The following is a 14,962-nucleotide window of genomic DNA, read 5'->3' as shown; positions in this document are numbered from 1 at the left end:
CAACTGGACAGTTAGATATTTTTCAGATTTGGCTACACTAAACAAAGCTGCCACATACTGTGTGCTTGGTTGACTACTCTTAGTCAACCGGAACAAATTCTTAGAGGAGAACTGCTGACTCAGAGGGTAAGTATGAATTTAAAATTTTGATCGAGATTGACAAATTGCTCTCAGGCTTTTTTAAAAATTCAGATTGCCACATAACCTTGTGATCTTCATTGCTTAATGTTACTCCTGGTGAATATTTTCTGTTAATTTAAAGGTTTTGTAATAACTAAGAGAATGATCCCCAAGACCAACAGAGGGAGCGATGAACTGTGTGGCAACTCACTCAGGTTTCTAACTTTCTAATAAATACTTGCCCGCCATGAAGCAATTTGCGCCGCATTCTTGTCAATGTGAAAGCAAATTCCCTTCTGCCCAGACTCCCAGAAAGCAGTAGGGGCAGCTTTTTCTTAAAGTAAAGAACATTCTGTGCAAAACCACAGTTCAAGCTCTTGCAGAGCAAATATGCTGATCAGATAGGACGTAATTCCCATTACAGCTGCAGCACAGGCAGGCCCGGGCTCAGTGATGGTGAAAATGCGTTTCCCTTCTCATTCAGACCCTTTACACAACTGGGCCAAAGCTTCAGATTCCCCATCTGAAAAAAGGCATTGATCACACTCAGTGTTGCTGAGATTACAATTATGAACCACCAGCCTTCAGTGAGCACCTACTATGACCCTAGCACTGGGCTAAATCATTCACCTACATCCTCTCCACCCGGAGATGATGGTACCATCACCATTTACAGATGGGAAAACTAACGTTCAAATAGGTGAAGAATTTAACCTTGGTAATAGAGTCAGCTGTTCGATTTCCAAGCCTATGGAAAAAATACAATCATATGCTGCATTGAAAAGGGGCAAAAACCTTGCAGAAAACGAGGAACAAAAATGTCTATATTCCATGACCTTGCAATCTATCCCTGGAAATTTATCCTTAGAAAATAATCCCAAAGGAAAAAAGTTATGCCCAAAGATAACAAAGAGCTAAACATTAGAAACAAAGCTTAATAAAAGAGGAATGACTAAATAATCAGTTTGATAGATTATTAAGTACCATTAATGATTGTGAAGACTGAGAAACAATGTAAAATAGTGGGGAAATTCCTGGTCTCAAAGTCACATGACTGGGGTTTAAGTCCTGCCTCTACCACTTACCACGTGAGTGACCTTGGGCAAGTTACTTAGGTTCTTTGAATCTTTTTTCTCATTAAAAAAAAAGATTCCTCTTCTTGTATTAAATAAGATAATGTGTCAAAGTAGTTGGCAATCTCACTAAATGTAAATGGTAAGACTCCATTCCACGGTTAGGCATGGCCATGAGGCTTTCATTAGCCAATGAAATGAGAACATCTAGGATGTGTGTGATTTCTGGGCAGAAGCATCTCATCACTAGGGCAAGGCTCCAACACTTTCTTCCTCTGAAGTGGTGATCAACATGAGAAATGACAATACAGAGGCACGATGTCACCTAGAGGACCACTACCCAGAGGCAGAGCTGACTCGGTGAGTGAGGAATAAACTTTTCTTAAGCCACTGAGATTTGGGGATTGCTGAACATAACCGACCCACCCAGACCATGAGAGTAACCTCATCTGTCTTGCTCAAGACTCTATCCCCAGTATCTAAAACAGTGCCCGGCACAAAGTCGGATCTCAAGAGATGTTTGTAGAATGGCTGTTGTCTTAGAGGTCAGGATTTCTTTTTGGCTTTAGTATGCAGATAACTTTTAGCCAGCATTGATGATGAAGGAGAGAGCTTTCCAATACCCAAGCTTCTCTTTGGGAGTTGTTACAAGTAGAATTGTGTCCCACAAAAATTCACATGTTGAAGTCTATAACCCCCAGTCCTCAGAATGTGACCTTGTTTGGAAATAGGATCTTTGTAGATGTAATTAGTTCAGAAATCATACTGGAGTAGAATGGCCCCTAATCCAAGGACTGTTGTTCTTATAAGAAGGGGGAATTTGGACACAAACAAGCACCAGAGGGGAGTATGCCATGTGAAGATTAGGGTCATGCTGCCACAAGCTAGAAACTACCAGAAGCATGGAGAGAAGCCTGCAACAATCCTCCCCTAGAGCCTTCAGAGGTAGCATGGCCCTGCCAACACCTTGATCTCGGACTTCCAGCCTCTAGAAGCGTGAGAATAAATTTCCGCTGTTTAACCCCTCCAGTGTGTGGTACTTGGTTACAGCAGCCCTAGCAAGCTAATGCACGAGTGTTATACATTTCCCTGCTTTATCAGAAGAGCGGCAGCTTTCTACAGAGGACTGTACAGGAGAACTATTGCTGACATTCTTCCTGCTGGTATTCCAGCGCCTTTCCTTTCCATAAATACGAGTGGGTGATTCCTATCTATTGGGCCAATATTTGTGAAGTTCCCTACATTGATAATCTTTCATTAGAAAACATATTTCTTATCCTAACAAATCAATCACTTCAGAAATCACATATTACAATGACTGAGGCAGCATCTAAAAATAAGACTTACAAAAGGACTCAGACAAATATTCTGAATGCTAACTAAAATCTGAATGCCGACGTTTCTGACTCTGGTCCAGACAAGATGGCATAGCACTGCTCCTCCCCGCTAAGCACAGCTATAAACCCTGGAAATGGCGAGAGAGACAACCAACAGAGAGCTCTGAAAGGTGCTAGGAAGGCGAACTGGTTTGGGGCCCTAGGACCAGAGAGCACAGCGGCAGGGCACTGTGTCCCACCACCCAACAGAAGGGGAGTCCTTCCCGACCCCGACCTAGCAACAGACGGCAGCCCATATAGGCTCATTCCTTGCCTGTAGAGAATGGGGGTCCCTCTAGTGGACGTGACACCACCTGGCAAGGGGGATCACTGGGAACCCAGCCAAAATGTCTCCAGGGGAAGCACTCTCCTTCCTCACAAGGCCTGAGACTCCTTTTCCCACCAAGAGTTACCTAAGCGGGCGGGTAGGCTGAGCCTGAGGGAGAAACCCAGCTCTAGCGGGTGGACCGGTTCAGGAAGCCTCTGTATCTCTGCAGCCTAAGGCTCTCCTCGCCCACCCAGAGATACTAGGGAGGTGGGGTGGGTGGGAGAACCCGTCGGGGGACACAGGCAGCACTAGCATAAAGCAACAGAAGCCCCTGCGGCACCAGATAATCCAAGCAGACCAAAATAACACTGCAAAGCTACTGAGAATTAAACCGCCACTGAAACCACAGTCCACAAAAGTAGGCCAAGACCCACCTGCTGACACTAAATAGGGTGAAGTCTGCTAAAACAAAAGATTTAAATAGGACTTAGAGTCTCCAAATATAATAGACAAAATGTTTAGGATACTATTAACAACCACCCATCACACCAAAAACCAAGAAAATGACAACTTGAATGAGAAAAGACAATCAACGGATGCCAACATGGAGATGAATCCACAAGGATTTGAAAGCAGCTGTCTTAAAACTGCAGTTAGACTGTCAATTAGAAATTCCCATGGGCCGGCCCCGTGTCTTAGCAGTTAAGTGCGCGCGCTCTGCTACTGGCGGCCCGGGGTTCGGATCCCGGGTGCGCACCGACGCACCGCTTCTCCGGCCATGCTGAGGCTGTGTCCCACATACAGCAACTAGAAGGATGTGCAGCTATGACATACAACTATCTACTGGGGCTTTGGGGGAAAAATAAATAAATAAAATTAAAAAAAAAAAAGAAATCCCTTGAAATAAGTTAAAAAATAGAACATCTCAGCAAAGAAATAGAAGTTATAAAAAGGAACCAAATGGAAATCATAGAACTGAAAAATACAATAACAGAAATTCAAGACTTGCTGGGTAGGTTCAATATTAGAGTGGAGATGACACAGGATAGATTCAGTGAACTTGAAGACAGAACAATCCAGAACTCATCCAGTCTGAAAAAGAGAGAAAATAGACTGGAAAAAAAATCCCACAAACAGAGCCTAGGTACCTGTAGGACAATATCGGAAGATCCAACATTTGAGTCCTGGAAAGAGAGGAGAGTGGGGCTGGGGCCGAAAAAGTATTTGAAGAAATATGGCTGAAAAACTCCCAAATTTGATGAAAGACACAAACTTACAGACCCAAGAAGCTGAGCAAACCCCAAACAAGATAAAGTGCTAACACAGCAATAATGATCTTAAATGTAAATAGTCCAAATAAAAGAGATTAGCAGAGAGGATAAAAAATACAACTCAACTATATGTTACTTTTTGTTTTTGTTTTTGTGAGGAAGATCAGCCCTGAGCTAACATCCGTGCTAATCTTCCTTTTTTTGCTGAGGAAGACCAGCTCTTAGCTAACATCTATTGCCAATCCGCCTCCTTTTTTTTCCCCCAAAGCCCCAGTAGATAGTTGTATGTCATAGTCGCACATCCTTCTAGTTGCTGTATGAGAGACGTGGCCTTAGCATGGCCGAAGTGGTGTGTCAGTGCGCGCCCGGGATCCGAACACAGGTCACCAATAGCAGAGCGCGCACACTTAACTGTTAAGTCATGGGGCCGGCCTCAACTATATGTTACTTATAAGAAATTCACTTCCAATTCAACAACATATGTAGGTTGAAAGTAAAAAAATAGGAAAAGATACACCATGCAAACATTAATCAAAAAAAAGAGTGGCTATATCAATATCTGATAAAGTAGACTGCAGAGCACAGAATATTGCTAGAAACCAAGAGTAACATTACCTAATGACAGAAGGATCGACCCACTAGGAAGACATAAAGATCCTAAATGTGTAAACACCAAACAGCAGAGCCTCAAAATGCATGAAAAACTGATAGAGCTGAAAGATGAAACAGACAAATCCAGTTGTAACTGAGGACTTCAACGCCTCCCTTTCAGCACTTGATAAAACAGAGAGAGAATCAGCAAGGATACAGGCCTGAACAATACTACCAATCAACAGGATATAGTTGACATAAATAGAATATTCCACCAAACCACCAAAATACACATTTTTTTAAGCACTATGGAACATTTCCCAGGAGAGACCACATCCTGGGCCATAAAACAACCTCAACAAATTAAAAAGAATTGAAATCATACAGAGTACGTTTTCTGACCCTAATGGAACCAAACTAGAAATCACTAACAGAAACACGTCAGGAAACTAAACAGATGGCCAAAATTGATCTGAGGTTTCATGCACTGCCTACCAAAATCCCAGTAAGGTTTTTTATAGGCATAGACAACACACATAGGCAAAATTTATTTTAAAATTTATATGCAAAGGCACAGGCCCCAGAGTAGTTAAACAACTTGACAGAGAACAAAGTGGGAGGAAGCACTGTATTTGGTAGTAAGGCTTACCACAGAGCTACAGTAATCAAGAGAGTGTGATACTGACAGAGGGGCAGACATAAGGATCAGTGGAACAGAACAGAGGACCCAGAAATAGGCCCACACAAATATGCTCAACTGATATTTGACAAAAGCACAAAACCAGTTCAAGGGAGGAAGAATAACTTGCAACAAATGGTGCCACAGCAATTGGACATCTATAGAAAAAAACGAACTTGACCTAAACCTCACACCTTATATAAAAATAAACTCAAAATGGATCATAGATTTAAATGTAAAATTATACAACTTTTAGAGAAAAACACAGGAGAGAATCTTTGGGACCTAGGCAAAGAGTTAAACTTGATACCAAAAGCATGATCCATAAAAGGAAAATTTGAAGGTGGACTTGATCAAAATTAAAAATTTTGCTCTGTGAAAGCCCATGTAAAGAGAATGAAAAAAGTTACAGACTGGGAGAAAATATTTGCAAACTACATAGCTGAAAAGGGACACTCAAAACTTAATAGTAAAAAAACAAATAATCCAATTAGAAAATGAGTAAAAGGCATAAACAGATATTTGACCAAAGAGGATATAGAGATGGCAAATAAGCACGTGAAAAGATGTTTAACATTAGAGAAATGCAAATTACAACCACAATGAGATATCACTACACGCCTAACAGAATGGCTAAAACAAAAAATAGTGGCAAACCAAATGCTGGCAAGGATGTAGAGAAACTGAATTACTCATACATTGCCACTGGAAGTGTAAAATAGTACAGCCACTCTGGAAAACAGTTTGGCAGGTTCTTATAAAACTAAATATGTATCTATCATTTGACTTAGCAATTACAATGAAAAATTATATTGACACAAAAGTTATCTTGACATATCAACATTCTATGTATAAATGTACATAGCAGCTTTATTTGTAATAGCCAAAAACTAGAATGAGTCTAGATGTCCTTCAACAGGCAAAACAAATTTTGGTACACACATATCATGGAATAGTACTCCACAATAAAAAGCAATGAGTAAAAAGGATGAAATATTGATATACGCAACAACCTAGATGAATCTCCAGGGAATTACGCTGAGTGAAAAAAAGCCAATCCCAAAGGTTACACACTGTACGATTCCATTTACATAATGTTCTTGAAACGACAAAACTGTAGAAATGGAGGACAGATTAATAGTTGCCAGGGATTAAGGATGGGGTGTGGGGAGGACATGAGAGAGGTGGGTGTGGTTATAAAAGGGCAACAAAGGGGATCTTTGCGATGTTAGAACTGTTTAGGACCTTGTAGGATACAGGAACCGACACAGGTGATGAATTGTACAGAACAATACACCATGAGTACAGGTAAAACTGGGAAACCTTAATAAGACTGGTGGATTGTACCAGAGCCAATGTCCTGGCTGTGGACATATACTCCATACATTCTACTACAGTTTTACAAATCTTACCTTTACAGAAAACTGCACAAGGTATAGCAAGAATCTCTATTATTTCTTATAACTGCATGTGAACCTACAATGATTTCAACAAAGTTCAAAAAAAAGAAATCTGAATGCTTACTACATGTGGTTACATGAATAACATCTCTTTTACAAATGAGGGAACTGAAGTTGAGTGGTTGGTAACTGACCTAAGATTATAGAGCTAATAAGTAGAAGGGCTAGGATTAAAAATTCAGGTCTGTACTGCTCCAGAGCTCATGAACTTAATCACAGCTACTCTGGCTAATAACTCAGAATATAATGTAAACGACTTAAGGATCCAATTAGTTGATTAGAGAAGTAAAAGAAGTAAGTGTATCTTTTCAAAAGGTGAGCAAGGTTGTGCTAACATGGTATAAACTAAAAGCTTTTGCTTGACAATGGGATGCTAGGAACTAGGAACTAGGTAAGAGCATAGCATCAAGACTACTGTAAATATAAGGGATTTCATCCTCAGCTTCCTAAAAATAAAGTCCGTTTCAGTCTAATAATTATAAAATTGAATTATAAGATCATTGATAGAAAGCAAACACCAAACAGCACCCATGCCTGCTTGGTAATGTCAGGCTTCAGATTCAAATAAAAATATCATAAGCCAAGTTTCAGCAAAATAATTTTATTTCCTAACACACGGTAAACATATACATCCAATATCCACTTATCTTGCACGTTTATTCACAAATGACTTCCAAATTATAACAACTGCTTTAATATTTACGCATATCCTAAAAGTTATCTTAGTTGAGATATGAAAAATGCTTTTAAGTGGATAACATATATTATTGGAATATTTGTTGAATATATTGGATTGGTCACAGCAGAATATGCTTTAATTAGATGAGTTCCATAAATTTAAAGCTTTGAAAAGCTACTACTTTTGCATCTAATACTTTCCAGATGAATAGGATGCAGTAACGTAAGCCTGTATTCCAGAGAAATTTCCTTAGTTTTTCTGGTGATGGAACCACTTATCCACTGTGTTCAGAGAAAAGAAAAACAAATTAGAATCCCTGTTAAGAATTAAAATACACCCAACATATAACAAAGAATAATATACTTGCTTTAACGTATTCTACTCTGGATTACCTCAAAACAAACCTACGTACATGCAAAGTTTTGCTATGGCAAAAACAGGTAATTTATCAGTGTTTTCTTCTGTGCGTCCTTACTCTTGATACTAATCATACAGACGCGATTCTCACCAAAAGAATCTTACAGAGTGCTGTAACCGGGAGAGAATCATTTTCTGGGTAAAGCAGCCTGTGGCCAGATGGCAACGCAGAGCCCAGCCTGCTCCACTGTCCATGAGGCATTTCCCGGAACCCAGAGGAAAGGGTGGGTCATGGTTTGGAAACTGCTGTGATGGGGGTGGCACTAAAGTTGGTATGTACAGCCCTCTTTCTTCCCACATACACTATGGAACTCTAGAAACGTTTCTTCTCCCCTTCCTTCTCTTTCTCTGTATGGATGTGGTATGAAAGATATATCTAGAGATAGAGAGGTACTTTTCCCACACATACACATAATGTTTAAAGTAATTTTACTAGAATATAGATCTTACCATCTGTTGGTACTGTGCAGGCAGATTCACATGGTGGTGGTAACTAAAATAAAATATTAAAATGTATTAGTCTAATCCCAGACAAAAAAAATAAGCTAAAAGTACACTGACACAAAAATTAAAAAGAATCGGAACAGAAGACAACTATCTCAATTTTTAGGTTCTAAAAATAATTTATAATACATGGGAACAATGCAAGGTTTGTTCTACTGCTAAGAAACACTAACAAATTCAAACCTTGACTTTAACGATATATTGGAGAATAAAAAAAAAGTTTTGAAATAAAGAATAAAAACTGATTTTATACAGGGGACAGCCCTGTGGCGCAGTAGTTAAGTTTGGTGCGTCCTGCTTCGGCAGCCCAGGTTTGCTGGTTTGGATCCCGGGCACAGACCTACACCACTCGTCAACCACGCTGTGGTGGAAACCCACATATAAAAAGTAGAATAAGATTGGCACAGATGATAGCTCAGGGCTGACGTTCCTCAAGCAAAAAAAAGAGAAAGACTGGCAACAGATGTTGGCTCAGGGCCATTCTTTCTCACCAAAAAAAAAAAAAAAAAAAAAAAGATGAGGATTGGCAATGGATGTCAGCTTACGGCAAATCTTCCTCAGCAGAAAACACCCAAAAAACAAAAAAACTGATTAATGCATATATGATTTTATATATATATATATATACACATATACATAAAATGTAGGCAGAGTGTTCTTATTGAAATGTTATGATTGTTAACCAATGGCTTTTTCCTTCCAACTTTTCTTATCCACCTCAACTTTGTCAGAATTCATGTATAAATACAGATAAATCTAAAAGCATTGGCTTCATCATTATATTGTTCTTTTTTCTTTACTACCCCATTTACAAGGCAGTAAAAAGTCAGACCTCATTTTCTTTTGTTTTTCTTATTTAATATTTTAAATGAAAATAATTTAAGATGATCTAATTCAGTCTTTTGGTTAATCTAAAATAGACAGTTAAAAATAGTACAAAATCAAAATTATTTCTTTGATGGATGGTTTTAAGTCTTTTTGAGGATTATGAACCACTCCACGATGGTACCTGAAATTTGATAACTTCATCAGTCCTTGTTATAACCAAGTCAAGTAAGTTCCTATTGGTTCTTTTGTGAAAAATGGCTTATGATAGATACACAGGCACTTGGGTTAGCTGGTACATTCTGGAATCACTTTGTTGTTACAAATTGTACTACTTTGCTATCTGCCCAGTTTAGGGCTGACAGGGCCCTCCCTCAGCTTCTCCCCTCAGTGAAATGTCTACTTGTGTGTGTTCTTGGTTTGTAATTTCAAGACCTCACACAGTAATATGTATACAAGAGGTATGCAAATATTTGTTCAAAGTATTTTCCCTCCCCATTTAGCACCATATGTTTCAGCCACCAGGTATGTTCTTTTTCAAGGAAACTTTTACATACAGCATCCACGATGGCTTTGGCAGCATCAGGACCACACTTAAAGGGGCTCTCAGACACTGTGGTGTTCACGCTATTAAATAAAACAAAGTAGTCATGAGTCAGTAACAAAACTTCTCTCTTAAGAGTTAAAAAACAACAAGTTGAAGATGGTAGGCCAGATGAGATTCAAGTTTGGTTTACCTAAATCTCAAGTTTACTCAAATTGCAGGATACAAAATCAATATACAAAAATATGTTGCATTTATATATGCTAATCATGAACTATCTGAAAGAGAAATTAAGAAAAAAATCCTATTTACAATTGCATCAAAAACAAACAAACAAACCTAGGAATCAATTTAACCAAGGAGGTGAAAGATCTGTACACTGAAAACTATAAGACATTACTGAAAGAAATGGAAGACGACACAAATAAATGGAAAGATATTCCATGCTCATGGATTGGAAGAATATTGTTAAAATGTCCATACTACACAAAGCAATCCACAGATTCACTGCAATCCCTATCAAAATTCCAATGGCATTCTTCACAGAAATAGAACAAATAATCCTAAAATTTGTATGGAACCACAGAAGACTCTGAATAGCCAAAGCAATCTTGAGAAAGAGGAACAAAACTGGAGGCATTCTACTCCCTGATTTCAAACTATATTACAAAGCTATAGTAATCAAAACAGTATGGTACTGGCATAAAAACAGACACATAGATCAATGGAACAGAAATAAAGACCCCAGAAATAAACCCATGCATATATGGTCAACTAATTTACGACAAAGGAGCCGAGAATATACAATGGGGACAGGACAGTCTCTTCAATAAATGGTGTTGGGAAAACCGGACAGCCACATGCAAAAGAATGAAACTTGACCACTATCTTACACCATACACAAAAATCAACTTGCAATGGACTAAAGATTTGAACGTAAGACTTAAAACCATAAAACCCTTAGAAGAATAGGTGGTAAGCTCCTTGACATTAGTCTCGGCAGTAAATTTTTGAATTTGACATCAAAAACAAGGCAACAAAAGCAAAAATACACAAGTAGGACTACATCAAACTAAAAAGCTTCTGCACAGCAAAGGAAACCATCAATAAAACGAAAAGGCAGGGCCGGCCCCGTGGCTTGGTGGTTAAGTGCGTGCGCTTCGCTGCCGGCGGCCGGGGTTCGGATCCCGGGTGCGCACCGAGGCACCGCTCCTCCGGCCATGCTGAGGCCGCGTCCCACGTGCAGCAACTAGAAGGATGTGCAGCTATGACAGACAACTATGTACTGGGGCTTTGGGGGAAAAATAAATAAATAAAATCTTAAAAAAAAAAAAAACGAAAAGGCAACCTACTGAATGGCAGAAAGTAGTTGCAAATCATATATTTGATAAGGGGTTAATATCCAAAATATATAAAGAACTCATACAACTCAAGAGCAAAAACAACAATCTGATTAAAAAATGGGCAGAGGATCTAAACAGACATTTTTCCAAAGAAGATATACAGATGGCCAACAGGTACATGAAAAGATGCTCAAAATCACTAATCATCACGGAAATACAAATCAAAACCACAATGAGATATCATCTCATATCTATTAGGATGGCTATTATTAAAAAGACAAGAAATAACAAGTGTTGGCAAGGATGTGGAGAAAAGGGAACCCTTGTGCACTACTGGTGGGAATGCAAATTGGTGCAGCCACTATGGAAAATAGTACAGAGGTTCCTCAAAAAATTAAAAATAGAACTACCACATGATCTACAATTCCACTTCTGGGTATTCATCTGAAGAAAATGAAAACACCAATTCAAAAATATATCTGCACTCCCATGTTCAATGCAGCATTATTTACAATAGCCAAGATATGGAAACAACCCAAATGTCCATAGATGAATGAATGGACAAAGAAAATGTGGTATATATACACAATGGATTATTATTCAGCCATAAAAAAAGAATGAAATTTTGCCATTTGCAATAACATGGATGAACCTTAAGGGCATTAAGCTAAGTGAAATAAGCCAGACAGAAAAAGATAAATACCGTATGATCTCACTTATGTGTAGAATCTAAAAAAACAAAAAAAACCCAAACTAGCTCAGGGATAGAGAACAGATTGGTGGCTGTCTGAGGTGCGGGGTGGGGGTGGTGGGTTAAATGGGTGAAGGGAGTCAAAAGGCACAAATTTCCAGTTACAAAATAAATAAGTCATGGGGATGAAATGTACAGCATGGTGACTACAGTTAATAATACTGTATTGCATATTTGAAAGTTGCTAGGAGAGTGGATCTTGAAAGTTCTTATCACAAGAAAAAAAATTTTGTAATTATGTATGGTGACGGATGTTAACTGGACTTATGGAGATCATTTTGCAATAAATACAAATACTGAATCATTACATTATACACCTGAAACTAACATAATGTTATGTCAATTATACCTCAATAAAAATTAATTAAAAAAAAGTTGATGGTAGGCCAGATGAGATTCAAGTTTGGTTAGTCGAAAGCTTTCTCACCTATATTAAATATTCTAATTATTTATTTTGGCAAGTTACAGTTATTCTTGTTGTCAATACCTTAAGAAGTCCAGATTTAGAAATCTGAGATTGAACGCTTTGTAATTCTCACTGAAATAGCTAAGAAATGCAAATTAAGATGAGAATCACAGCTTTCCAAGTTAGACAAAAGGAAAAAACAGACAAAACATCCAGTTCCTATCAGCTGGTGAGGCACCAGAGATAAACATTCCTGGCAGGAGTAACACCTGGTTCAATATTCCCGAAAAAGAATCTGGTAAAATGTGTCCAAAACTTTTTTAAAAGTTCATACGCTTTGAGGGGCCGGCACTGTGGTATAGCAGTTAAGTGCACGCAATACACTGTGGCTGCCCCGGGTTCTAATCCCAGGCGCACACCCACGCACCACTTGTCAAGCCATGCTGTGGCGGCATCCCACATAAAGTGGAGGAAGATGGGTACGGATGTTAGCCCAGGGCCAGTCTCCCTCAGCAAAAAGAGGATTGGCATCAGATGTAAACTCAGGGCTGATCGTCCTCACAAAACAAAACAAAAAAGAAAAGTTCATATGCTTTGATAGAGAAGTTCTACCTCACAGAACTCAGAGATTTAAATCATGATCTACAAAAATGTTCAACATAGACGATCTCGCTATTGATAACAGTGAAAAGCTGGAAGTAACCAAAATGTCCAACAACAGGGATGATTAAAAAATGGTTTATCTGTGAGATGAAATATTATATAGAGGTGGAATATTATTATAAAAAATATTTTTAATGACATGGGGAAATACAGTATTAAATTTTTAAAAAATCATAAAGCAAATTGTATATACAATATGATCCTAATTATTTTTAAAAGTATTATATACACCCACAAAGGACTGTAAAAAGAAAAACTCTAATAAATGTTAATAGGAGTATCTTTGGAAAACCTGTGATTAGGGTGATTTTTTTAAAATATATGTTTTCTTTTCGTTTATCCGTTCAAAATTTCTTATATATTAATTGTTGTGGTATAACATGGGTATGATCAGAAATAGTCTATTAAAATGAAAAAGGAAATATCTGCAGTTATCTGTTACTTAACATGCATTAAGGCCATTTCCATAGAAATAAGCTACCACAAAATAGAGAAGTTAACTTAAAAGCAACATCTTACGATTGCACATTTTCACACAAATGCGTAACTGTGCTCAGTTTTTCTTATGTTTGTGGAAAGACAATGTTTTCATTTTACAGGACATTATCCTGACTCACAGAATACAAGATTCCTGAGAATTATTTTTATACATTAGGAATTTCTCATACTCAGAAAAAAATCTTACTGCCCAGATAACTCTTGACATTTAAAAAAAAGAAAGTAATACATATAGTTAGAAAACTCAGCAACCCACAAAATGAAAGCCTTCCTCTCCTCTCCAAATGATTGTCTTCAAAGGCAATCATTATTTATAGTTCTTGTTTCCCTCCAGAAAAAAAATTTAAATATAAATAAATAGATGGCTGGTGTGTGTGTATTTATCTTGCATAAATGGTATCATACTAAATATACCACTATGGACTTTGCTTTTCTCCCTTTATATTTTGTGTGTGCGTGTGTGTGTGCGTGTGTGTCCGTGTGAGGAAGATCAGCCCTGAGCTAACATCCATGCTAATCCTCCTCTTTTTGCTGAGGAAGACCAGCTCTGAGCTAACATCTATTGCCAATCCTCCTCCTTTTTTTTTTTGTCCCCCCAAAGCCCCAGTAGATAGTTGTATGTCATAGTTGCACATCCTCTTAGTTGCTGTACGTGGGACACGGTCTCAGCATGGCCCAAGAAGCCGTGCGTCAGTGCGCGTCTGGGAGCTGAACCCGGGCCACCGGGGCCAGCCCCTCCCTTAATATATTTTGGATATCATTCCAGATCAACATATATAGATTTTTTTTAATGTGCCACATACTGTTGTATTTACAGGCATGCATTGCATAATGATGTTTCTGTCAATAACGGACTGCATATATGACGGCAGCCCCATAAGATAGGTACCATATAGCCTAGGTGTGTAGTAGGCTATACCACCTAGGTTTGTGTAGGTACACTACGATGTTCACACAACGACAAAATTACCTAACAACACATTTCTCAGAACGTATCCCTGTCATTAAGTGACAAATGACTGTATTGATGTACTTAACCATTACATTTTGGTTCTAACTTTTTGCTATTATAAATGAATATCCTTATAAATATATCTTGGTGAACTTTTGGAATATATCTATAGGATACATTCCTAGCAGTGGTGGTATGAAGAAATACATGCAATTTTAATTTTTAGACTGGATATTGTCAAATTGCCCTTCATAAAGGTTGTACCCATTTATACTCTCACCAACTATATGTGTTCTTGGCATCCTTAGCTATTATCTAATTTTTTTAATTTTTGCAAATCTAATGGGGGATAACATTATCTTGCTGAACTGCATTTTAAACTAGGAGTGAGACTGTACACCTCCTTACATGCAAACTTCCTTTTCCTACCTTGTGTCCTCCATCTATTGAGTTGTTAATCTTTTTCTTCTCAACTTGAATAAGCTCTTTATAAATTAAGGAATTTAGCCCTTTGTCATGTGTTGTTAAAAAAGAAGAAACTG

The 14,962-nt window shown here is 38.2% G+C and overlaps 1 protein-coding gene across 6 annotated transcripts in view; it reads right to left on the bottom strand.

Annotated features, from left to right (window-relative positions):
- Window positions 1–7,423: 7,423 nt before the first annotated feature.
- The window catches only part of PPA1 (inorganic pyrophosphatase 1), a 38,394-nt gene continuing 30,855 nt past the window's right edge, over window positions 7,424–14,962 (bottom strand). For all 6 annotated transcript variants that reach the window (XM_004427026.3, XM_087432078.1, XM_087432076.1 and 3 more), the window contains 3 exons: window positions 9,821–9,890; window positions 8,385–8,427; window positions 7,424–7,798 (listed from right to left, as the gene is read on the bottom strand). In XM_004427026.3, coding sequence (XP_004427083.1) covers window positions 7,767–7,798; window positions 8,385–8,427; window positions 9,821–9,890 — 145 coding nt within the window. In that variant the 3' untranslated portion in view covers window positions 7,424–7,766. The remainder of the gene's footprint in view (window positions 7,799–8,384; window positions 8,428–9,820; window positions 9,891–14,962) is intronic.

Source organism: Ceratotherium simum, chromosome 6 (assembly GCF_057802395.1).
Source record: "Ceratotherium simum simum isolate JZ-2026a chromosome 6, ASM5780239v1, whole genome shotgun sequence".
NCBI lineage: Eukaryota > Metazoa > Chordata > Mammalia > Perissodactyla > Rhinocerotidae > Ceratotherium > Ceratotherium simum.
The sequence above is the reverse complement of the archived record's forward strand: the minus strand, read 5'-3'. Positions and strand labels throughout refer to the sequence as shown.